Here is a 24,445-nt window from a genome sequence, read left to right on the forward strand (position 1 = left end):
GAGGGGCCAGGCCAGGACCTCAACCCCCTCATCACCTCCTGGCCCCTTCGTGGCCTCCCTGGAGCTGGGAAAAGTGGGAAGCAGAGGCAGCCCCGCGCGGTGCTGAGGCCTCTCCTGCCCAGGCATCCACCCGAGCGTGAAAGGCTGAAAGGAGACGGCTCTGAGCAGCGCTGCCGGGCGGGGGGCGCAGGAGGCTGGTCCTGCCTGGTGGCCGCAGTCCCCAGCAGGGCTGCAGAGCTGGGGCCGGCTCGGGGCTGCTCCTGCCTCCCCTTCCCTCTCTGCTTCCAACCGTTTCAGGGCGCTCAGCCCCATCCTGACCTGCGCTGCTGGCTCTGTCCCAGCCCTGCGCCCCCTGCCAGGGACCGTGGTGCCCGGCGCTGCCCTCGGAGCAGTGACCCTCTCCGGGTGCAGGATGTGGGCACTGACCTGGCTGAGCGTCGCCAGCCTGTGCCTGGGGGCAGCTTGGGCTGTGCCAGCCGGGGGGGAGAGGAGGAAGGTGGAGAAGCTGAAAGCTGAGCTTGCACTCTATGGCAACCTGGACCTGGGCAGCTACGACTCGACCCTGGACAGCTACGGCGAGATCCTTGACCTCGGCAACTATGAGGAGCCCTACGACTACGGTGACCTTGCTCCAAAGGTGAGGAGGGTGCAGGAGGGCACCCAGCAGGTGGCACAGCTCTTCCCTTGGGTGCCCCGGGGCTTGGCCCCGGGGGTGGATGGGGCACAGCAGGAGGAGCAGCCTCCTGCTCAAGCCCACGAGCCCTGGTGGCTCCTCCAGCACTCTTGCTGGTGGCAGTGAAGGCTTTGCTCGACCCCAACCTCTGCCAACATCCTTGTGCCAGCGCCTGGCCAGGGCATCGCTGCAGGAAGCCAGGACGTGAGGCTTCCTGCACCCCTCTGGGCAAGCAGGGAGGGGGGGTCCTGAAAGCCTGAGCTAGGAGAGCTCTCCAGGTTGGAGCTGGCTTTCTAGGGAGACCTCTTCAGTGCCCTTTGAGCCCTTGACCAGCGCCTCCCGGGCTGGAGGGCAGCCAGAGGACTCCCGTGGCCCCTCCAGCCCTCACACCCAGGCTGTGTTTGCAGATCGAGGTTGGCACCTTGGCTCCTCGCCCCAGGGACCCCACGGCTCTCCCACACTTGGCCACCACTGCTGAGACCCTGGAGCTGCAGCCTCCAACCAGCCCCAGCCCCCCAGCACCCAGCCCTGCTCAGGGTGAGTGCAGACCCCCCCTGCCCCCCAGGTGCAACCTGCAGGATTTGCTTCCCATGGGAACTGGGGGGCTTGGAAGGGACCTCTGGAAATCATCCAGTCCAAACCGCCCCCTGCCAGGGGAGGGTCACCCAGGGCAGGCCACACAGCCAGGTGGGTTGGGAAAGCCTCCAGAGCAGGAGAAGCAGCCCAGGGAGGGCTGGCAGGGCTTGGGAGACAGAGAGGAGCAAAATCCTTCTGCCCCCAGCAGCCAGCAGCAGTTACTTGCTCTGCCCGGGGGGGGTGGTGATGGGGTTGGGGGTGGCGATGGGGGTGGGGGTGGGGAGGGTTGTGCCTTATCACACAGCAGGCAGGAGGGCTGGGGTGAGACATTTGTGGGAAACAAGAGCTCCAGCAAAGCAGCAACACTTTAATGAGCAGAGGCACTGCAGCAGGGGGACAGAGTAGCAATTAGATTAGTGACAATTAAAATCCTGGAGCGAGGGATAAAGATCTTCATTCATTCTCTGTCACTCTGGACCGGGACAAATTAAGTAGGAGGCAGAGGGAAATTGTTGCCTTGCTGCTTCCAACTCCCCCTCCAACGGCTGCTGAGCCTCACTGCCGCGGCTGGGGGCAGAGCAGAACACCGAAGGGGGGTGGGGCACGGCCTGGCCCCTCCTGCCCCCCCTGCCCGGCTTGCCAGGACCCTCGCACAGCCCCGGCAGAGGTTCTGCTGCCTCCCGTTCCACTTCTGCCTGTGGGAACACGGAAGGAGCCCTGGGCGTGAGGCTGCTGGGCTCGGCAGCCCCAGCCCCTGCTCCCAGGGCAGGTCCTTGGCCCTGAGCGGTTTCAGTTCTCAGCAGCTCTCCTGGCTGGCATCTCCTGGCTGGCATCTCCTGGCCCTGCCCTTGCTGAGGTGCCCTGGGCCGCTTGGCTGCTGGAGGGGCTGGGGCTGGGACAGCTCTTGGGTGCTAGAGACTTGGTGTGCCCACAGTGTGGGCAGGGGTGGGCACAGCCTCCCTTCTCCCTGCATGCTGGGGTGCTCCGTGGGGGGGTGGAGGAGGCATGCCCTGTGCCTAGCCATGTGCCAAGCCATGTTGTGTGCCATGCTGTGTGCTATGCTGTGTGCCATGCCATGCTGTGTGCCTTGCTGTGTGCCATGCCATGCTGTGTGCCATGCTACGTGCTGTGCCATGCCACGGTATGTGCCACGCTATGCCAAGGGCTGCCTCTGCACCCCCAGGCCTGCCCAGCTGCCTGCTGTGCCTGTGCATTAGCACCTCTGTCTACTGTGACGACGCTGACCTGGAGCACATCCCTCTGCTGCCCCCAGAGACCACCTACCTCTACGCTCGCTTCAACCGCATCGGCGCCATCCGCGCCGGCGACTTCACCGGGCTGAGTAGGTGGAGGCAGGGCAAGGGCTCTGCAATGGGGCACGGGGGGAACAAGTGGTTCTGTGGGGGGGTCTCTTTGCACCTACATGGGGCCCTTTTCACCTCTGTGGGTCCTTGCTCATCTCCAGGAGTTCCTGTTCACCTCTGGGGGTCCCTGATCACCTCCATGGGTGCCTGTTCACTTCCTCCTCCTTCTCCTTCTCTCCTTCTCCTTCTCCCCTTCTCTCCTTCTCCCCTTCTCTCCTTCTCCCCTTCTCCCCTTCTCTCCTTCTCCCCTTCTCCCCTTCCCCTTCTCCCCTTGTCCTTCTCCCCTTCTCCCCTTCTCCCCTTCTCCTTCTCCCCTTCTCCCCTTCTCCTTCTCCCCTTCTCCTTCTCCCCTTCTCCCCTTCTCCTTCTCCCCTTCTCCCCTTCTCCCCTTCTCCTTCTCCCCTTCTCCCCTTCTCCTTCTCCCCTTCTCCCCTTCTCCTTCTCCCCTTCTCCCCTTCTCCTTCTCCCCTTCTCCTCCTCCTCCTTCCCCTTCTCCCCTTCTCCCCTTCTCCTTCTCCCCTTCTCCTTCTCCCCGCAGAGCAGCTGAAGCGAATAGACCTGAGCAGCAATTCCATCTCCTGGGCGGACGCCGACGCCTTCCGCCTGCTGCCCAGCCTGCAGGAGCTGATCCTGCCCGAGAACAGGCTGCGGGCCCTGCCCGAGCTGCCCCGCAGCATCGTGCGCCTGGACGCGCGGCTCAACAGCATCCCCAGCGCCGGGCTGCGGCCGGAAGCCTTCCGGGTGCGTGCTGGGGCCGCGGGGCGGATCCAGGCTGCCCGGGGGGAACGGGGATGGTGCAGAGGGCTGGAGCAGGGCTGGGAGCTTCAGCTCTGCCCTGCCGCCTTCTGCAGGACCTGAAGCAGCTGCAGTTTCTCCATCTCTCTGATAACCAACTGGATTATATCCCAGCACCGCTGCCCGAGAGCCTGCGCTCCCTGCACCTCCAGGTGAGCTGATCCTGCTCCCAGGCTTGTCTCTGGCTCCAGCACCCTCTCCACTCTCCCCACTCTCCACCCCAGCCCTGCAGCAGGCTGCCCAGAGAGGTTGTGGAGTCTCCTTCTCTGCAGAGCTCCACAGAGGGCACAGCCTCAAGCTGTGCCAGGGGAGGTTTAGTCTGGATGTGAGGAAGAAATTCTTCCCAGCAAGAGAGATTGGCCCTGGGGATGTGCTGCCCAGGGAGGTGGTGGAGTCCCCATCCCTGGAGGTGTTTAAGAGGGGACTGGATGAGGCCCTTGGTGCCATGGTTGAGTTGATCAGATGGTGCTGGGTGATAGGTTGGACTTGATGATCTCAAAGGTCTTTTCCAACCTGGTTAATTCCCATTCCCATTCCATCCCATTCCCATTCCCATTCCATTCCATTCCATTCCCCCTCCCTGGCCGTTGTGCTCCTGGGCAAGCTGCTGTGGGTGCCCTGCTGGAGCAGGGGGGAGCTGGGACTGGATGAGCTCCAGAGGTCCCTCTCCAACCCTCCCCCCTAACTTGTGTGACTTTTGTGACCCCTTTGGATCTGATTGTTGCCCTTTGCAGAACAACAACATCCAGACCATGCACCAGGACACCTTCTGTGACAGCCACGACCACGGCCGGGGCCGCAGGCTGCTGGAGGACGTCTGCCTGGACGGGAACCCAATCAACCTTGGCCTCTTCCCCGACGCCTACTTCTGCCTGCCCCGCCTGCCCACAGGCCGCTTCTCCTGACCCCCTGCCCCCCACCCCTGCCAAACCAGGGCCAGCATCCCTGCACCCCCCCGTTCTCCCACCCCAGACCCCCTGGGACCCCCTCTGCCCCGTGGAAAAGGTGGGGTTAAAGGCAGAGGCTTCTGAGCCTGGTGTGAGCTGAGCGTCCCTGGAGGGCTGATGCCAGTTCTGGGGGGGGATGGGGCAGGGGCTGAGGCAGCTCTAATAAATGAAGGGTTTTTAAATGCATTTAGTGTCTGGTGCTCCAGAGGGAGCAGCAGGAAGCCCTCAGCCAGCCCCAGCCCAGCAGCTGCTGTGTGATCAGTGATGGTTGGCAGAGGGGCAATGGGCATGAGCTGGCACCCAGGAGGCTCCATCTGAGCAGGAGGAGGAAATTCTTTGGTGTGAGGCTGCTGGAGGCCTGGAGCAGGCTGCCCAGAGAGGCTGTGGAGTCTCCTTCTCTGGAGAGATTCCAACTCCCCCCCTGGCCCTTGTGCTCCTGGGCAGGCTGCTGTGGATGCCCTGCTTTGGCAGGGGGTTGGACTGGATGAGTTCCAGAGGTCCCTTCCACCCCCCACCATGCTGGGATTCTGTGTCCCACCTCTCCTCAAATCCCTCCCAGGGTCTTGGGAAGAGTCCTCTGGGTCTGCTTTCAGGGCTTCCTGGCCAGGGAGCAGGAGCTGCATTGTTCCAGAGGGGTGATGCTTGGGTTGGATCTCTGTGGTCAGGCTGTCCCCTCAGCTGCCCCCAGGTCCATCAGGTAGGTCTGCATGGCTCCAGATGTGAGCTGTCCTCCAGACAGTGATGCCACAGGAAATCTCAGCAGAGGACAACCAGAGTCCTCCATCACCTCTCCCCCAGGCCCATTGCTCTGTGGGGACTGAGCCTCCTGGGACTAGGAACTGTGCTGGGCCAACAGGTTGGGTGTCCAGGGTGAACCCTACCCAGAGGGAGGGTGAGGAGTCCCTGGGTCTGGGTCTGCTTCAGCTGCAGGGGGAGCCCAGAGCAGCACTGCAGGCCAGCAGCCCCAGATCCAGCAGGAAAGAGTCTCTGGGAGGGAGTTAAAGTCTCTGCTACCATCTCAGCTCTCACCACCCAAAAGGAGCTGCCCAGTGGTGAGATATTTTAAATGAAATGTATTCATGCCCTGTATTTTTATACACATGTAGCAAACAGGCACACCAGGAGAGGGATGACACATCCCTGGAGACTCCAGAATCCTGAACTGAAACCACTGAGCTCAGCCCACATCCTCCAGGCTTCTCCAGGCAAAGCAAGGCTGCTGGAGAAGCCCTCAGCAGTAGGAGGACTCAGCTGCTTCTCTGTGGGCACACTGCAAACACTGCTGGGCTCTCAGAGCCTGGGAGCTGCCCCCCCTGGGGCATGCAGCATGGCTCTGGGCACTGCATCTCCTCCCTTCCCCTTCCCTTCCTCCCTTCTCCTTCCCTTCCTCCCTTCTCCTTCCCTTCCTCCCTTCTCCTTCCTTCCCTCCCTTCCCCTTCCCTTCCTCCCTTCCCCTTCCTTCCCTCCCTTCCCCTTCCTTCCCTCCCTTCCCCTTCCCTTCCTCCCTTCCCCTTCCTTCCCTCCCTTCCCCTTCCTTCCCTCCCTTCCCCTTCCTTCCCTCCCTTCCCCTTCCCCCCTTCCCCATGCAGAACCTGACTCAGTCATGGATCACCTGGGGCCAGCAGCCTTGGTCCCTGGGACCTTGGAGCCATCCCAGCCTTTCCTTTCAGGGCTCATTAGCACTGTGCTCCTGCCACCCTCCAACCAGCTGGGTCTGTCTGGCCCCTCTCTGCCTAACCTCCTCTTTCTCCTTGGTTCCCTTGGATGCCTCTCACAGAATGGTTTGAGGTGGAAGAGACCTTCAAGCTCAGCCAGTCCCAACCCCCTGCCACGGGCAGGGACACCTCCCACCAGCCCAGGTTGCTCAAGGCCTCATCCAGCCTGGTCCTAAGCACCCCCAGGGAGAGGACCTCTGCAACTCCTCTGGGCAGCCCCTTCCAGGGTCTCACTACCCTCAGAGTGAAGAACTTCTTCCTCATGCCCAACCTCCCCTGCTGCAGTTGGCCCACCCCAGGGCTGTCTGTGCTGTGGTGGGAAGCAGCAGCGCTGGGAGCCAGGCTGGGCTCCAGCAGGATGGAGTCGGCCAAGGCTTCGCAGGGCCAGCCCCAGCCCTTCGCCTGCAACCCGCTAGAGGGCAAGGCAGAGCGGCTGGAAACGCCTGACCTCCGCTGCAGCCTGCGGGCTCCCCCCTGCTCCTCGCCTCCCCCCTGGGGTGGGTTTCTCACCTCGGGCAGCTGGGCAGCAGCTCCAGGCCTCCTTGTTAGCCGAGGGAGGATTAAAAGCAGCTGCCGAGGGGGGAAGGGTTTGCTTCCTTGGGCAGCAGAGAGGTAGGTGAGAGATGGCTCTGGGGGGAGCTGGGGCTGCTGGGTTTGCAACCCCCAGACTTCTCTGAGATCAGCAAAGGGGTTCGGGGGGGGTCTGAGGGGACAGAGCTGGGAGTCAGCAGTGCTGCCTGGTCTGGTGAGGCTCTCAGAGGCCTGGGCAGGAGGGAGCAGGCTGGGGCAGCAGGTCTGCTCCTTCCCCAGAGCCTTGGAGGTGGCTGGGAGGGGGCTGTGTGTGGGATGGGGGCTGCTGGGGGCTCAGCCTGCTGGAACTGTGCTCTTGTGTCCTTGCTGCTGTGGTGGGGGAAAGAAATCAGAGGCTGCCACTGCAGCACGGTGCAGGCTCTGGTGGGAGATGGTGGCAGCCACACTGCTGGGGAAGCTTAGACCACAGAATCAGGAAGGTTGGCAAAGACCTCTGAGATCCCTGAGTCCAACCATCCACCCAGCAGCACTGAACCTGCTGTGAGGGAGAGGAAGAAGTCCTGGGCAGAGGAGGAGAGGGGTGAGCTGGGACTGCTCTGCTGTCACCCAGGCTGTGCAGGGCTGGCTGGAGGAGCAGCCTGGCTCCAGGCACTGACCTGCCTCCCCCCGGGCACACAGCAAGCTCTGCAGAGGGCTCCCAGCCTGCCTGCCCCCTCCCATTCCCCTCCACCCCTCCTCCCTCGCCCCGGGAGCCTCTGGGTGGGTAATTTGTGCAGCTCTCCCCCTCTCTGTGCTGCTCAAGGTCACCTTCCCCTCCCGGGCTGGCTTTTCACTATTGATTGCTTGGCTCTCTCAGCCAGCGGCTCCCTGCCTCAAGCCAGCTCAGCATCTTGCCACTCTCCAGGAGAAGCATCTCCATATGGGCCCCCCTCCTCCTCCTCTTCCTCCTCCTCCTCCTCCTCCATCCTGCCCTCTCCTCCCAGCCCTGGCCATGCATCATTAACCAGCACCAAAGCAGAGACAGGGAAGCCTCCGTGCCGTGGGGAGCCGCAGCCCTCTCCCTCCTCTGCCTCTTCTGAGCATGTCCCTTCCCTTGGGTTGGTTTAGGAGGAGCTGGGGCCAGCCTGTGGCATCCTTGCAGGGCCTCTGTGCTGCTCTGCCTGCCTCCATCCCTCTCTGCTTGAGGTTCCTCCAGCAGATCTTTGTCCTCCAGTGGGAAATAAGCTCTTCTCTCTTCCTGCTCCCTGCTCCTCACACAGACTTCTCTGCTTTTCTCCCAGTAACATGGCCAGGACCATCCTGTCCCATGCCCCTTGGCCACCACCTGAGAACAGAGACACCCTGCTCAGCTGGGACAGCACAGGCAGCCTGCTGTGGGCTTGGGTGGGCAGGTCAGGAGCAGAGTGGTGGTGGCTGGGATCAGGGACCTGAAACAGGAATCTCAGCAGCAGCAACAGGAGGAGGAGGATGGAGGCTCTCAGCTCTCCTGAGACCCAGGAGGGCTGGGAAGAGGCCACAGAGATAACCCAATCTGACTGTCTGGGACAGGAGCTGTCTGCCAGCTCTGTCCCCAACCTGTGCCCAGGGCAGGCACCCAGCAGATTTATTGACCAAGTGCAAAATCAATGAGAGGATGGAAAAAGGCCACTGGACTGTGGATGCTGACAGGCTCCTGGCCCCCTGCAGGCTAGAAATCAGCCTTAAACGCTGCTGGGGAGGAAGCTTTGTGGCTCAGTGAGCGAGGCAGGGCTGCTAACAGCTTTATTTATAGCACTTAGCTGGCTGCTGGCTGCAGGCAGCGATTTGTGCTGTGCATGAGAGCCTTTGGGGCAGCTCTGGGGGCAGCTCTGGGGGCAGCTGGGGGCTGAAGCCCTTGGTGGGCTCCCACCTGCCTGAGTTCAGGCCAGAACTTTGCCTGGGTTTGATGTGTCACAGAATCCCAGGGGGGTGAGGGTGGAAGGGACCTCTGGAGCTCACCCAGTCCAAGCCCCTGCTCCAGCAGGGCACCCCCAGCAGCTTGCCCAGGAGCACAATGCCCAGGGGGGGTTGGAAGCTCTCCACACAAGGAGACCTCTCTGGGCAGCCTGCTCCAGGCCCCCAGCACCCTCACCCCTGAGAAGTTTCTCCTCCTGTTCAGATGGAGCCTCCTGGCTTCCAGTTTGTGCCCTTTGCCCCTTGCCCTGTCCCTGGGCACCACTGACAGGAGCCCAGCTCCATGCTCTTGCCCCCCACAGCCTTTAGCTCCTGCTGAGCATTGCTCAGCTCCCCTCTGGGGCTGCTCTGCTCCAGGCTCTCAGCCCCATGGCTCTCAGCCTTTGCTCCTCACAGAGCTGCTCCAGGCCCCCCAGCAGCTTTGTGTCTCTCCACCAGGCTCTCTCCAGTATCTCCCTGTTCCTGTTGCCCAAGAGCACTGAGTGCCTCCAATCCAGGCAGCTGGCCAGGGCCCAGGCTCCCCTAGAGTCACCAAGGACTCCTTTCCCTGCCTTCATTTATGCAGCATCTCCTCTGGAGAAGCCCTGATCCTGCCTTGGGGTCCAAGATGTTGGATGCCTCTCCCACCAGGGCAGTCCTCAACGGTGGCCACCGGGGGAGGGCTGAGCTGCTGCTGTGTTTCCAGATCCATCCCATCCAGTGCTGGGATTCATTAGCTGGGAGCTGCCAGGGCTCTGGAGATGAAAGCTCTGCTCATGAGTTAGCACTGGGGGTGCAGACAGCTGCCCAGGCACCCTCAGGGAAGCTCAACAATGGGAAGAACAAACAAGGAAGGGGAAAACAAAACCTCCTTGGACTTTTCCTCTCCACATTTTCCACTTCACCACTGGAAAAAAAACAAGGGGGGGGGGGGTGAAAAAAGAGGAGGATGAACACAACAATAAGAAGAGAAAGAGCAGCAGACATCCTCCCCCCACCCCCCAACACTGGGACTGCTCAGAGTCTGAACCCAGAGGGAAGCACTGAACTGTCAGGGCTGGAAGGGACCTCAGGGCTCAGCCAGCTCCAACCCCCCTGCCCCAGGCAGGGACACCTCACACCACAGCAGGCTGCTCACAGCCCTCTGTGGGGTTCCAAAGGGCTGGGGGAGCTTGCAGCACCCCAGGGCTTTCCCAGCTCTCCTCCTCCAGCCTGCTCCTTGCCATCAGCTTCCCCAGGATGGGAGATACCACCAAGATGCTGCTATTATTAGCAACGTTGTGTTAGGTCTTGTCAACAGGAGGGCTGAGGGCTGGGAAAGGCTCTGTGATGGGAGGCACATGGCCTCTGGGAGCAGGGACCCCCCCCAGCTTAACCCAGTTCCTGCAGTGCAAGAGCTTGGGGGGAGGCTGAGGGGAGGCTGGGAGTGAGCACAGAGCTGGAAGGGACCTCAAGGATCATCCAGTTCCAACCCCCCTGCCGTGGGCAGGGACACCTCCCACTGCAGCAGGTTGCTCACAGCCACATCCAGCCTGGCCTGGAGTGCAGCTGGGGGTGTCCCTGGGTGCAGCTAGAAGTGGTCCTGAGTGTGTCTGGAGCTGTCCCTGGGTACAGCTAGAAGTGGTCCTGAGTGTGTCTGGAGCTGTCCCTGGGTGCAGCTAGAAGTGGTACTGAGTGTGTCTGGAGCTGTCCCTGGGTACAGCTAGAAGTGGTCCTGAGTGTGTCTGGAGCTGTCCCTGGGTACAGCTAGAAGTGGTCCTGAGTGTGTCTGGAGCTGTCCCTGGGTACAGCTAGAAGTGGTCCTGAGTGTGTCTGGAGCTGTCCCTGGGTGCAGCTAGAAGTGGTCCTGAGTGTGTCTGGAGCTGTCCCTGGGTGCAGCTGGAGCTGTCCCTGCTGGCTGCAGGGCACTTGGACAAGATGACCTTCGAGGGTCCCTTCCAACCCAGTGCATTCCACCGTCCTATGCCCTGGGCGGCCACAGGTTGTTTTTTGGGGTGAAGCAGCCCAAAGGAAGAGCCTGGGGGGAGGGAGGGGCTGCGGTGCGGGGTCAGCTGGTGCGTGGTGGTCTCTGAGCAGCAGGAGGAGAGCTGAGCCCGGCAGGGCTGATTGATCACCGCTGGTGAAAAGAGGGGAGGCAGAGCCTCGGATCTTCCCTTTCCGTAGGATGTGGGAAAACCTGGAGAGAGGGGGAAGAGCAGCAGCAGCCTCTGAGAGCAGGAGCAAGTGCTGCTAATTTATGATCAGAGAAATGTGTGTTTGAGTTGGAAGCTTGCAGGGAGGGGACCTGGTGCTCAGCCCAGGAGAAAGCTCTTTCATCAGGGGGTTGTCAAAAGGCTTCCCCGCAGGGCAAATTGTGGCAGTGTGGAAGATAATTACCCCCAATTCCAATTTGAGGAATTATTTCGACCTACCTGTCACTCCCCTGGGGCTTCCAGCTGGCTGCAGGGCTTTGGCTTTCCCTCTCCTCCCTGCTCCCGAGCCAAAGCCTTTGTGCAGCGCCGCTGGGCTCGGAGGAGCTGGCCCAGCCCTGCCCGTGGGCAGCGCTTGCCTGCGGGGCTCTGGGACTTGCTGCCATCCCACCCCAGCGCAGGAGATGCCCTTTGGCTGCCTTTGATGGCTGGGAAAGCCTTCTGCACCCAGGCAGGGAGGAGGAGGAGGAGGAGGAGGAGGAGGCAGAGCAGGGAAAAGAGGATTTTAGTTGCTGCTTCCCAGGATGTTTTTAGCCTTCAGAGACAAAGCCTCTGCCTGCAGCCAGGACCTTGACTTCTGCCCCCTGTGCCCATCGCGGGGGCGGATGGCACAGGGAGGGAGGTCGGAGGGGTGCTGGCCGGTGGGGACATGCAGCCCGCTGGCAGCTCTGGCTGTGCCCCCGGGCTCCGTGTGGTGGCTGTGAGGTAATCGAGGGCTTGACTGCAGCGGGCTGCGGAGAGCTCTGCTGAGCGCCGGCTCCTAGCTCCTGCTCGAGGAGGCAGCCTGGCTGCTGGGCACGTCAGGAGCCGCTGCACAGCTCCAACGGCTCCCCTCTGCTCGCTCCCCCACCTCGCCATGCCCTCCAACTGCCTCCCTTCTCCCCCTCCGCAGTGCCAGCTCTGCCCTCCCAGCGTCACCCAGGGTGATGGAAGGGCAGCAGGGATGGTTCCTCCCTCCATGCAGGGCTGCAGTGGACAGCTCTGTGCCAGCCCCAGTCCCACCAGGAGGGAGCAGGCAGGCTGCAGCCCCTTGCCTTTGCCTCCCCCCAGCGCCCCCAGCAGACAGTGAGCTGTGCCTGGAGCTGGTGACAAGCGTCTGCACGGACCAGCCAAGCAGAGAGGGGAGAAAAATGACCCCTGTGAGAGCAGGGATGGGCTCTGCATCTCAAGTGGCTGCTCAGGAGATGCCAGACAGTCCCTCTGGTTGGGACCAGGGAGCTGCCATCTCCCAGAGCCTCTGTCTGCAGAGGGGGAGGCGATGGCACAGGGAGCTCAGCTGCAGGAGGTCTGGCAGAGGGCTCTGCTCTGTGCTGTGGAGCAGCCCCAGGCTGGGCTTTGCCCCAGGGCTTTCCTCCTGCTCCACCAGCAGATTGTTCTGCTTTACCCCCTTGGCAGTGAGAAGGGAACTGGACCCTGAAAGTGCTCTGGAATGTGTTGGGCATCAGCTCAAACCTGTGGCTGCTAACCCTGCTGCCTCTCACCCCAGCTCTGAGCTCTCCAGAGGGCCTCTGTCCTCCATCAGTGAGGGAAACTGAGGCACAGGGTGGAAGGGGCAGCTGCCTCACACCAGCCTCTCATGTGCCTCTGTGGCCTCAGCTGCCTCCAGGACCGAGACATTTCCTCTCTCAGGGGTGGGAGAGCCCTGCATGGGGGGCTGGGGGCTCTGGGGTGCTCCGTGGGAGGGGAGTGGCTTGGGTCAGGGTCCCACTCAGCATCTTAGATACTCTTTTGTCTGCTGCAATTACAAAGGGCTCTGTTTTCCTCTGGATCCAGGCTGGGGGTTCAGACTTCCTTGTGTCTGCTGAAGGGACAGAGGAGAGGACAGACGTGCTGGTGGCTGGGACAGAGGGACACCTTGGACAGGCAGAGGAGGCTGCAGCAGGACAGCTGTTAGGTGAGTGCAGAATCACTGAATGGGTTGGGCTGAGACCTTCAAGATCAGCCAGCTCCAACCCCCTGCCACGGGCAGGGACAGCCCAGGTGGCTCAGGGCCTCATCCAGCCTGGCCTTGAACACCTCCAGGGAGGGGACAGCCACAGCCTCCCTGTGCAACCTGTTCCAGTGTCTCCCCACCCTCACTGGCAAGAATGTCTTCCCCATCTCCAGTCTCAACCTCTCCTCTCCCAGCTCAAAGCCATTGCTCCTCATCCTGGCACTCCCAGCTCTTGTCCCCCCCCCAGCTCTCCTGCAGTCCCTTCAGGTACTGGGAGGCTGCCCTAAGGTCTCCCTGGAGCCTTCTCTGCTCCAGGCTGAACAGCCCCAAGAGAGAGAAAGAAGCAGAGGGAGCAGGTCTGCAGCAGATCATTAGGTGGCTTCATGAAGCTGATTAGGCTGGGAGCACCCCTGGGGACGGTGATGATGATGATGGAGCTGTGTTTGCCCTTCCGTGGCTGGCTGCTCCACTGCTGGCACTGATACCAGGACCTGGCAGATGCTGACGTGGCTGCGGGGCTCACACTGGCATCAGGACATGGGCAGGGATCGATCAGAGGCTGTGCTCAAGCACTGCTGATGGCTGAGGGGATCGATGCAGCCGGCCCCGGCCCTGCTGCGCTAACGAACGCCAGCGGCGGCAGCGCAGCAAGGGCAGCGCCGCTCCAGCCCCCCCTGAGGCTCCAGGGCTCTCGCTGCTTTAAGCCTCCTGCCCCCAGACCCGCTCCAAAGCAGCAAGAGGAGGATTCTGACCCCCCCTGCTCTGGGGAGACCTCACCTGCAGTGCTGTGTGCAGCTGTGGGACCCCCAGTACAGGAGAGGCCACAAAGAGGAGGTCATGAAGATGATCAGGGGGCTGCAGAACCTCTGCTGGGGGGACAGGCTGGGGGAGTTGGGGCTGTTCAGCCTGGGGAGGAGAAGGCTCAGAGAAGACCTTAGAGCTGCAGTCCAATATCTGCAGGGGACCTCCAGGCAGGCTGGGGAAGGACTGCTCAGAAGGGCTTGGAGTGCTAGGATGAGAGGCAGTGGTTTGAAGCTGGAGCAGGGGAGATGCAGGTTGGACACCAGCAGGAAGCTCTGCACAGTGAGGCTGGGGAGACACTGGCACAGGCTGCCCAGGGGGGATGGGGTTGAGGCTCCATCCCTGGAGGCATTCAGGCTCAGCCTGGCTGTGTCCCTGGGCAGCCCTGGAGCTGTCCCTGCTGCTGCAGGGGGCTGGACACGCTGAGCCTTGAGGCTCCCTTCCAACCCGATGCAATCTGTGAAGCTGGGAAGGTGATTCCCATGGGAAGGCCCCGGGAGGGTCTGGGGGGGCTGTGCTGTGAGGGGGGGGCTGCTAGTTTTGGAGCTGGGGGTGGGGTGGGTGCTGGGAAGGGTCGGTGGCTCTGCCGGGCAGGGGCTCTGGGAACAGATCCCCTGGGGAATGCCTGATGGAGCAGCAGAGCTCTTGGAGCTGGCATGTGTCGCTCCCGTGGCATTCTCTCTGCACTCAGAGGTGGGTTTTGGTGTTGTGTTGTTTTTGCTTTCTCCTCTCAGTTGCATAAGAAGCTCCTGGTGAGTCACCAGGGCTGGGGGGGGAGCTTGGAGGCGGCTGAGGCTGCGTGCGTGTGAGGTGTGAAAGAGCTGCTCAGGTGCTCCCTGGAGCTGCTTCCATGGGGAGAGCTTCTTGCTGAGCCCAAGCCCAAGCCTTGCCCCAGCACTGCCAGCTCTCCCCTAACCCCTGGCCCTCAGCACCGCTTCTCCAGGGCTTTGAAAGCTCTTCAGGGGTGGGGACTCCATGCTGCCCTCGGGCAGCTCGGTGCAGTGAGGAGTGCTGGCCCTGAGCCCCTGCTGCTGTCACCATCTCCAGCCCTGGGGGCTCCCTGTGCTCCCCTGCAATGCTCTCCTCCATTGAGTCACAGAATTGTCTTGGCTGGCAGGGACCTTTCAGATCAAGCCCATTAACCCAACACCACCAGGCCACTGCTGAGCCATGGCCCTCAGCACCACCTCTCCTGGGGCTCATCTCGTTCCCTCCAGGGGGACTCAGTCACTGCCCTGGGCAGCCTGTTCCAGGGCTTGGCACAACCCTTTGGGGGAACAAACTGTTCCTCATGCCCAACCTAAACCTCCCCTGGTGCAACCTCAGTCCATTTCCTCATCTGTCACCACCAGCCCCCTGATTTGGGGGCAGCTGGCTGCTCCCCTGCCCCTGAGCTCCCTGCCCAGCCAGCATGGCCCTTCTGCAGGCAGTGTGGTTTTGTCCTTGTCCCCCTGGCTCTGTGTGCTGGTGACCCTTTGGAGCTGCTAATGGCATGTTTCAGCTCCCTGATTAAAACCACTGTGGTGTCAGAATCAATAAGCACTGCTGGCTGAGCCATAATGAGGATAATAACCCCCATTAGGGTAACAAATTGAGGGGGGGAGAGTTGCAGGGCTGCTAGCAGGCTAATGGTTGCAATCTGCTTGCATCAGCTGCAGCCACAGCACCCTCCCCACCAGGGCCAGGGACCTCCCCTGGGACCACCACTGGCCAGAAACATCACCTTAAGAGAGGGGATTCTGCCCCTCTGCTCTGGTGAGACCTCAGCTGGACTGCTGGGTCCAGATATGGGACCCTCAAGACAAGAGGGACATGGACCTGATGGAATGGGTGCAGAGGAGGCCACAGTGATGATCAGAGGGCTGGAGAACCTTATCTGCAAGGCCAGGCTGAGAGAGCTGGGGTTGCTCAGCCTGGAGAAAGGAAGGCTCCAGGGAGACCTTGGAGCAGCACTTCAATATCTGAGGGGACCTACAGGAAGGTTTGGGAGGGACTGTTGAGAAGGGCCTGTGGGGGCAGGATGAGAGGCAGTGGTTTGGAACTGGAGCAGGGCAGGTTTGGGTTGGACATCAGGAGGAAGCTCTGCACAGGGAGGCTGGGGAGACACTGGAGCAGGCTGCCCAGGGAGGTGGTTGAGAGCCCTGCAGATGTTCAAGATCAGACTTGATGTGGTCCTCTAGCTGGAGATGTCCCTGCTGAGTGCAGGGGGGGTTGGACAAGCTGAGCTTTGAGGCTGCCTTCCACCCCAGTGCAATCTGTGAACCAGCAGAGCCCCCACTTCTGCCTGCCCCAGCTTCGCAGCCTGGCTCTGCACCACTCATTCCTGGGTGCTGGGGGAGAGGCCCTGGGGCTGGCTGCAGCTGAGGGAATGTCTTATCCAGCCCCAAAGCTTGGAGTAAAGGTGAAGAGATTATGGAGCAGGGGAAATTCCTGCTCCAACCCTTCCTGCCCATTTGTCTTGTGGAGCTGGAGTGTGACAAGAGGCAGGAGGGAGGGCAGCGCTGGTGGCAATAAAGTAGCTGCCTGGGGAAGCAAAAAGAGGGGGGGAAAGCACAGATCAATATGTAATTGTGGCCCCATCGATCCCTGGCTCTGCTGCTGTGGCTCTCCACCACTCTTTGATCAGCTTCCAGGCTCCTAGAGAGGAGAGTCCCCAGCAGCTGGGGGGGGTCAGTGATGCCCAGCACTTTGCAAGTGAAAGCTGCAGAGTTGTTCCTGAAATAAACCCGAAGCAGAGTGGCAGCCACAGGCCTGGGGGTGTTCCTGCATGACTCTGCTGGGACTTCCCCAGGAAGCTGGAGGGATGCTCCCTGCCCACATCCCTGCTTGGTTCCCTCCACCTGCAAAACTCCCCTCACCTCTGACCCCCCCCAAGCTGCTGGCCCAGCCCTGCTGCAAGCCCATGGTGATGGCAGTCAGAGAACCATGGAGTCTTCCAGGCTGGAAAAGACCTTTAAGGTCATTGAGTCCAAGCCTGAGCCCAGCACTGCCAGGCCACCACCAAGCCACAGCCCTCAGCACCACATCTCCATGGCTCTGACACCCCTCCAGGGGTGATGGGGGCTCCACCACTGCCCTGGGCAGCCTGGGCCAGGCCCTGACAACCCTTTTGGGGAAGAAATTGCTCCTCATGTCCAACCTGAACCTCCCCTGGGGCTACTTGAGGCCATATCCTTTTGTCCCTTAGAAGAGCCCAACCCCCACCTGGCTCCAGCCTCCCCCCAGGGAGCTGTGGGGAGCAAGGAGGTCTCCCTTCAGCCTCCTCTTCTCCAGGCTCAACACCCCCAGCTCCCTCTGCTCCTCCCCAGCCTTGTTCCCCAGACCCTTTCATCACCTTCCTCACCCTCCCCTGGACCCACTCCAGCTCCTCAATGCCCTCCTCGGACTGAGGAGCCCCAAACTGAAGGAAGCCTCCAGCAATGATGCCGGGGGGGGGAGGGGAGGGGGGGAGTGGGGGCGGTGCTGCTGCTTTGTGCACACTTTGGGGCCAGGATGGAAGCATGTGGTGTGGGAATGAGGCCAGGCCCAGGCAGATCCAGTTGGTAATGCTGAGACAAATTTGGTTTGCTCATGAAGGGGAGGGGGGGGAGAAAAAAAAGCCAAGGTTTGTTGCAAGGCAGCCTGTTTGTAGGAAAACATCAGCCTCAACAGATTCTGGCTCCAGCATGTTTCCCAGAAGGAAAAGCAAAGCTTTCCAAAGTGCCAGGAGACCCCAGTTGAGCACTGCCTCAGCACAGCATCATCCAGCCCCCAGCTCCAAAGGAGTTTGCGTTTGGCAGTGGGAGGAGCTCCTGCAAAAGCCTTCCCCCCCCCCCCCCAATTTTTAATTGAAAGGAGGCTGCAACCCTCCTGAGATCCCCAGGGAGGATCTCACCAGCAGCCTGGGCTTCAATCTTTCTCTTTTCCTCTCCCTCTGCTCTTTTCCTCTTTCCTCTTTTCCCCTCTCTCTCTTTTAGACTCTCTCCTTTTCCTTCTCTCCTCTCCTTTTCCTTCTCTCCTCTCCTTTTCCTTCTCTCCTCTCCTTTTCCTTCTCTCCTCTCCTTTTCCTTCTCTCCTCTCCTTTTCCTTCTCTCCTCTCCTTTTCCTTCTCTCCTCTCCTTTTCCTTCTCTCCTCTCCGCCAGTGGCCAGGCTCAGGGATGCTGGAGCTGGGTCCTGCTGTGCTGCAAGGACTCCTAAGCAGAGCCCAGGGCCATGGGGAAGTGGTTTTGTGTTCTTGCCGTGCCCGGTGGCACTCAGAGCCTACAAGGGCATGTGGCTAGGGCTGAGCCCTGTGCAGCTGACCCCGGGTTGGGGTTTGGTGTTCACGTGGACTTCGGTGGCTTTGGGTCAGATGCCTCCCTTGCAGCCAATAGAAACCTGCAATCCCACCAAGCCCAGCAGTGCATCTGCGGGAGAGCCTGTGGTGGGCTGGCAGGGGGACGGATACCCGACTCCCAACCAGGGAAGGTTAGAGGAGGGTGGAGGGACGCAGGGAAGAGCCAGGAGCTATTTCAGCTCCCTGTGCCACCCCCTTCCTCCTGCTGCTCCAACTCAAGTGCTAACAAATGCTTCGCGGGGAGCCGTGCCAGCGATGCTCGGAGCACGGCAGCCGATCGTCGCCCTGCCCCGCGCGGGGAAATCCCTTTGATGCTAAAGTGGCTGCAGGGGGAAGGAAGAGGAGTGGGCACAAACAAATCCCGCTTGAAGTGACGGCTGGATCTCCGAGCAGAGCCCTGGCAGGCTCTGCCACCTCCTTCTGCTGCTGCTCAGCGCTAGCAGGCAGGGAGCATTGCAGCAGGCTGGCTCTCTGCCTCCCCGCTGGAAAAGCGCTGCCTTGCTCCGTGTTCCCCTGGGGGCTGCTGCATCCCTGCCCTCCGGGGCGTGGAGGAGGCTCTGGTGTCAGAGGATAAAGCCCAGGGCAGGGCACAGACGCTCAGCGCTTGGGGTGCAGCCGGGAGGGGAGGCAGAGTCCGTCACGGACCAGGCTCTCGCAGCACCCCGCGGCGGGGCTCCGGGCAGCCCTGGCAGCCTGGCCAGCGGCCTCTGCTACTCGCTCGGCTGTTTTCTGGTGCTGGGGAGGCTCTGAGCAGTGATGCTGCGGCCGCCGAGCGTTGTCATCCGTGACGCGGATGTGTCACCGTCCCCCGGGGTCCCCGCGGCACAGCTTGTGCCGGCTCCTGCCGTCGCGACAGTCTCTTGGCTCCGCGACTGCAGGCACCTGGGGCAGGACCATCTGTGCTGGCAGTGGGAAGCTGGCCAGGAGCCCTGGCTGCCCCGGGAAGGGCTGTGATCCTGTCTTGGGGATGGAAATCCCTGCCTGGCCCCGCAAGGGGCTCAGGGTAGGTGGGGGAGGACGCCCCCGCGTCGGCACGGAAGGAGGTGCTGGAAGCAGGGCAGCTTGGTCCTGGTGCAAAGATTGCCCTCTCCCAGGCTCTGCCAGGGTTGGCTGAGCCCCAGGGGGGAGGAGAGGGAGGAATCTGGGGGAGCAGAAAGATCAGGACATGCTGCCTCCCTCAAACCACCCTGGAAAATATGGGGGGGGGAGGAAGCTGGAGCTGGGGTTAAAGCCTGGGGCTGGCTCAGGGGTTAAAGCCTGGGCCTGGCTCAGGGGTTAAAGCCTGGGCCTGGCTCAGGGGTTAAAGCCTGGGGCTGGCTCAGGGGTTAAAGCCTGGGCCTGGCTCAGGGGTTAAAGCCTGGGCCTGGCTCAGGGGTTAAAGCCTGGGGCTGGCTCAGGGGTTAAAGCCTGGGCCTGGGTCAGGGGTTAAAGCCTGGGGCTGGCTCAGGGGTTAAAGCCTGGGGCTGGCTCAGGGGTTAAAGCCTGGGCCTGGCTCAGGGGTTAAAGCCTGGGCTGGGTCACAGCAGGTGGACATCTGCTCCAGCTCTGACACAGCCCACGCTGTGCCCTGGCTCAAACCCTGCCTCCTTCCCTGCCCTGAGCCCTCCTGCTGCCCTCACCCACCAGGGTGTCCATGCCCCTGGGGACATCCCACCACCACCTCCAGGCGTTTTTGCAGGGCCTCACTTTCTGGGGGCTGGCTGAGGCCCCTGCCTGGCAGAGCATCCCCAGCAGCAGCCCCAGGCACCAGTGCAGGCTCTTGCTGGGGCAGGCAATGGTCTGCCACGGCCAGGGGGATGCTGCTCCCCTCTGCCAGGCTCTCCCACCCACCCCAAACCCCACCACATCTCGCTCCTCCTCCTTCCTCAAGTGCTGGCTGTTGCTGGGGGTCTCCCCAGAGCCCTCAGTCCTCCCTCCCCCCCCCAGCTGCCTCTCTGCTTTCTGAAGAACTCTGGAATAAATAAAAAGAGGAAAAAAAAGAAGAAGAAAAAGAAGAAAGAAGAAACATCCCCCTTGCTCTGCTGTGATGAACTGGCTCTTTTTCCAGTCACAAGGGTGAGCTGAAGCAAAACTTTCCATGCTGAGCAGGAACAGAAAGAGAGAGGCAGAAGTGAGGAACCTTCCTTAAAAGCACCAAAAGCCAAACCCCAACAAAACCCCAAAAGCAGCAAAAAGAAAACCACCACCCAGCAAAACCCAAGAGGCAGCCAAGCTGAGCACTGCTTTTGTCTCCTCTTCCTCCTGCTTGCACCAGGGGGTTGCAGAGGGGAGGTTTAAGCAGGAGCCAGCTGCTGGCATTGCTCAGGCTGGGAAGGGTGAGCTGAGCCCAGAAGGGACATGGAGATAGAAAGCAGATCACAGCAGAGAGTTGTGCTGGTCAGGAATGTGGGGGGGTGGTGGTGGTGTGAGGGGTGCTGGGACCCTGCCTGTGCCATGGGAGCTCACCCTGGCACTGCCAGCCACTCATCACTGACTCTCCTGGGCTCAACACCTTGCAATAAGGAGGTTTAAGGGGTTTAAGAGGTTTTGCTGCCCTGTGCAACCTGAGGCCATTTGCTCTCATCCCCTCCCTGGGATGTCAGAAGAAATCCCTTCCCTGCAAGGCTTCCCAAAGCCTGGCACAGGCTGCCCAGGGGGGTGGCTGAATCCCCATCCCTGGAGGTGTTTCAGAGCCACAGAGATGTGGTGCTGAGGGCCATGCTTTAGCCCCAGCCTTGGTAGAGTCAGACTGGAAGATCTTAAAGGGCTTTTCCAACCCAAACAACTCTCTGATTCCATCCCTAGCAGCACCTAAGCCCCCTCCAAGGAGTCAAATTGTGGCCACCTTGCTGGCTCACCTGAGCCCAGCGCCAGCAGCCCAGCTCCAGCACCTGCCCCTTGCTGCTGCTCTCTCCACACCTCCAGGCTCCTTACCCTGGACACAAAGCAGCCTGGGGCCAGCAATGCAGGAAGTCTGAGCAAAGGGAAAGGGATCAGTAGGCAAACTGGGCTGCAGGAGCAGTGCTGGCACCTTGGGAGTGTGGCTGAGAGGCTGGCAGAGCACTGGGGCTGCCTGCATCTGCCTGCATCTGCCTGCATCTGCCTGGCTTTCTCCAGGGCCCTTTGGCTTTGTGGTGAACCTGCTCTTCCCAAAATCCCAGCTGCAGGTTCCTCCCACCAGCAGTGCCCTCTGTCCTGCTTCTGCAAAGTGATTCATCCCAAACACTCTGCTTATTGCTGCCATTAGTCACCCTGACACAAACTCTGCTCTCACAAAGCTTCTCATCAGCTCCTCCTGGCCCTCAGGATTCCTGCCTTTAAATCCCCATCCAGAGGATCTGACTTTTTCCTCGACCCCCTCCCCTGCTCCCAGGAGTTGGGAAGGGTCACTCCTGCTTTTGAGGCTCAGCCTGGGAAGGGGGAAAGGGACAACCCAGGGTAAGAGCAGCCACGTCTCTCCTGGCTTGGCCCCAAGGGCTCCAGGAGCTGGGTGGCCCTGCCTGAATACCTCATGCAGGCAGAGGGGTTGGATCCCAGCCTCCTGGGGCTGAACCCTTCAGGAAGCAGCACATTGTGTCATGAGAGTCTGGCTTCCAAGCCCCTGTCTCCCATGAAGGTTCCTACCTGGCTGCCTCAGTCCTTGCCCTCTGCAAGGGACCAGCTTGGGGTGCAGGTGGCAGCAGGCTGGGCTCCTGCCCCCCTGCCTGCTCTCCTGGGAGGGGTTCAGCCTCACTGGGCCAAGGGGAGGCTTTGGAGCTGCTGTGGCTGGGGACAGCACGGCACATTGGCTCCTGGCCCTCCTCCTGGAGCAGATCCCAGCCCTGCAGCTCTGGGGACAGCAGCAACAGCCTTAAAAGGGGTGACAAGAGCAGCAACCTGGCTCTTGTGTGAGCAGCTGGGGCTCAGGGGGAGCTCCAGGCTGGGAGGGGAAGCAGGGACACTCCAACAACAGCAGTTCCCAAGAATTCCCTCCCTTCAGCAGCTCTGACCCAGTGCCACCATCACATCCTGGCCTGGGGACAGCTCCTGTGCTCCAGGCAGGGTGATGTGACCTGTGTGGAGCCATCCACAGCCACCACAGCCCTGCCAGCACGCCCAGGGCAGGGAGACATGCTGGCTGGGACACCAGCAGCAGGGAGCAGCCACCCAAACCCTGCAGGCATCCTCAGGGGGGGTTGATGTTTGCTGGGATGATGTCTGGGGATGCCCCTGGCTCGCTGGAGGGGGATGACCTCGGAGGGTCCCTCCCAACCCCATGCAGGCTGTGATGTGGGGAGGATGAGCATCCCCTTCCCCTCGAGGAGACCCTCCCCAGGGGAAGCAGCACTGCCTGGGAGCTGCTTTCTGTCGTTTCTGGGAGGCAAAGCTTTGAGCTAACTATTTATAAACTGAGTTTTCTTTAAGTCCTGAAATTGAGCCATAACTTCAGACAAACAGAGAGAGAGGAGAGAGGGGGGGGGGGGGAAGGAGATACAGGCAAATCAAGCAGACAAAAATAACTCCCCAGGCAACCTGAATCTGCAGGGAGAGCAGGGGCTGTGGGAAGGGTCTGGGCTGGGAGGCTGGTAAGGAAGGAAAGAGGAGAAGGCTCCAGGGAGAGCTTTTGGTGGCCTTTCAGGGCCCAAAGGAGCTGATCAGAAAGCTGGGGGCAGGCTTCAGCAGGGGCTGTCGTGGCAGGACAGGGTGGGGGATGGTTTGAAATGAAAAGAGAGAGATTCAGACTGGAGAGAAGGAAGAAATTTCTTTACCCTGAGGGTGCCCAGGGGAGGTAGGAGCTGCTCCATCCCCACCACCATTCCAGGGCAGGGTGTTTGGGGCTCTGAGCAACCTGCTCTGGTTGCAGATGTCCCTGCTGGACTAGGGGAGCTTTAAAGGTCCCTTCCCACCCAAACCAGACTCTGAAGAGCCTTTCCAAGAGGCTTCCAATCCCCCAGGGGATGGAGCTGGCAGGGGGCTGATTGTGGGCTGGCACCGGTGGGATTTTGCCCTTCTGCCCAGCCCCACGACTGCTCCCTGAGCCAAATCCTGCTGCTCTTCAAGCCTCTGCCCACCCCAGTGGGGAGCCCCAGGCAGTGTGACCGTCCTGGGTGTGCTCTGCACAGCTCCCACTTCGAGCTGGGGGAGGGGATTCCTGGCCCTGCAGCACTCAGGCTCATTCCTCACCATGGCTTCAAATGCCAGCAGGGTTGGGCGATGCTGCCCAGCCCTGCCCTGCCACCTCCCCTGCCCATGGTGCTCCTGCAGCCCTGTGGCACCCAGGGCTGGATCCAGGCTGGTGGCTGGGGGGAGACCTCCCTTTCCTAGCAGCCTGGCGCCCCCAGCCCACCCCTTGAACCCATCCACCTCTTCCTGCTGCAGGAGAGAGGCTGCGGGGAAGAGCTCCATAGATCACCGGGGAATGGAAATCGTTGCTGTGATGAATGTGCTTTTAGCTCTCTCTTAAGAAGAAGGACCATGAAAGACCAGGGCAGGGGAGAGGGGCGAAGAGGAGGAGTGGCCTTTGCTGTTTCTGACACGTTAAGGGGATGAAGCTAATTGCGTGAGAGCTGCTGGAAGGGAGAGGGGAAGGAAATGAGCGCTGGCTGCGTAGCCCTTGCTGGGGCCGGAGGGAGCGGCAGCCTGGGTGAAGGCTTCCTGCCTGGCTCCGAGCTCTTAGGAGGATGTGGTGCACTGCTGGGGGGTCCTGCTCCTGCCTCAGAGAGGTTGTCCTGGCCACCGTGTGGTGCTTGGTGTGGTGCAAGCCCACAACGAAGTGTGGCTCCGAGCTGTGGGTCGTATCCTGCTGGGCCAGCACCTGCAGCACCCACATCCTGCACAGCCTGCAGCCCACAGCACCTGCAGCCCACAGCATCCTCATCCCAAGGAGTCTGCATCCTGCAGCATCTGCATCCCACAGCATCCTCAGCCCACAGCACCTGCAGCCCACAGCATCCTCATCCCAAAGAGTCTGCATCCTGCAGCATCTGCATCCCACAGCATCCTCATCCCAAAGAGTCTGCATCCCGCAGCATCTGCATCCCACAGCATCCTCAGCCCACAGCACCTGCAGCCCACAGCATCCTCATCCCAAGGAGTCTGCATCCTGCAGCATCTGCATCCCACAGCATCCTCAGCCCACAGAATCTGCATCCTGCAGCATCTGCAGCATCTGCATCCCACAGCATCCTCAGCCCACAGCACCTGCAGCCCACAGCATCCTCATCCCAAAGAGTCTGCATCCTGCAGCATCTGCATCCCACAGCATCCTCAGCCCACAGACTCTGTAGCCCACAGCACCTGCAGCCCACAGCACCCTCATCCACCAGCACCTACATCCTGCATCCTCCACACCCCGCAGCACCCACACCTCTCTGCGTGGTCTCTTCTCCTGCTGGCACCACAGAGAGCCACAGGCTTGAGGAGCAGCTCCTGCAAGCCAAAGGGGAAGTTCTGCACAGAATGACTTCAGGATTTGGCCCTGGGCTCCCAGGGATGGGAGCTGCTATTAATTAAGCAGCGATGATCCAAGTCACAGGGCATTTCCTGGGGATTAATAACAGCCTCAGAGGAGTTAATGACTTGAGATGAATCCAAAAATCCCATTTGCCCCAAGTGGTGCTGAGTCCCAGGCATGCTCTGTGCCAAGGTCAGCAGCACCATTCTGAGGCAACCTTCAAAATCATTATTAATAAGAATAATGAAGTGTTGGAAATGGATTCTCCTGCCTGCCACAGCC

The 24,445-nt window shown here is 61.1% G+C and overlaps 1 protein-coding gene across 1 annotated transcript; it reads left to right on the plus strand.

The window, feature by feature from the left end:
• Nucleotides 1-412: 412 nt before the first annotated feature.
• OPTC (opticin) lies at nucleotides 413-4,313 on the plus strand. Its single transcript, XM_054176406.1, has 6 exons — nucleotides 413-637; nucleotides 1,081-1,210; nucleotides 2,433-2,591; nucleotides 3,152-3,354; nucleotides 3,465-3,560; nucleotides 4,143-4,313. The coding sequence occupies exons 1-6, from the start codon at nucleotides 413-415 to the stop codon at nucleotides 4,311-4,313; spliced, it is 984 nt and encodes a 327-aa protein (XP_054032381.1).
• Nucleotides 4,314-24,445: the final 20,132 nt, after the last annotated feature.

This window comes from Dryobates pubescens, chromosome 35, assembly GCF_014839835.1.
Source record: "Dryobates pubescens isolate bDryPub1 chromosome 35, bDryPub1.pri, whole genome shotgun sequence".
NCBI classification, from domain to species: Eukaryota; Metazoa; Chordata; class Aves; order Piciformes; family Picidae; genus Dryobates; species Dryobates pubescens.

What these genes read in the sequence shown, in the direction of transcription:
- OPTC (XM_054176406.1), top strand. Translation starts at nt 413, where the DNA reads ATGTGGGCACTGACCTGGCTGAGCGTCGCCAGCCTGTGCCTGGGGGCA. An exon ending in CGGCGACTTCACCGGGCTGA is followed by an intron (nt 2,592 to 3,151) that starts GTAGGTGGAGGC and finishes TTCTCCCCGCAG; the next exon opens with AGCAGCTGAAGCGAATAGAC. An exon ending in TGCGCTCCCTGCACCTCCAG is followed by an intron (nt 3,561 to 4,142) that starts GTGAGCTGATCC and finishes TGCCCTTTGCAG; the next exon opens with AACAACAACATCCAGACCAT.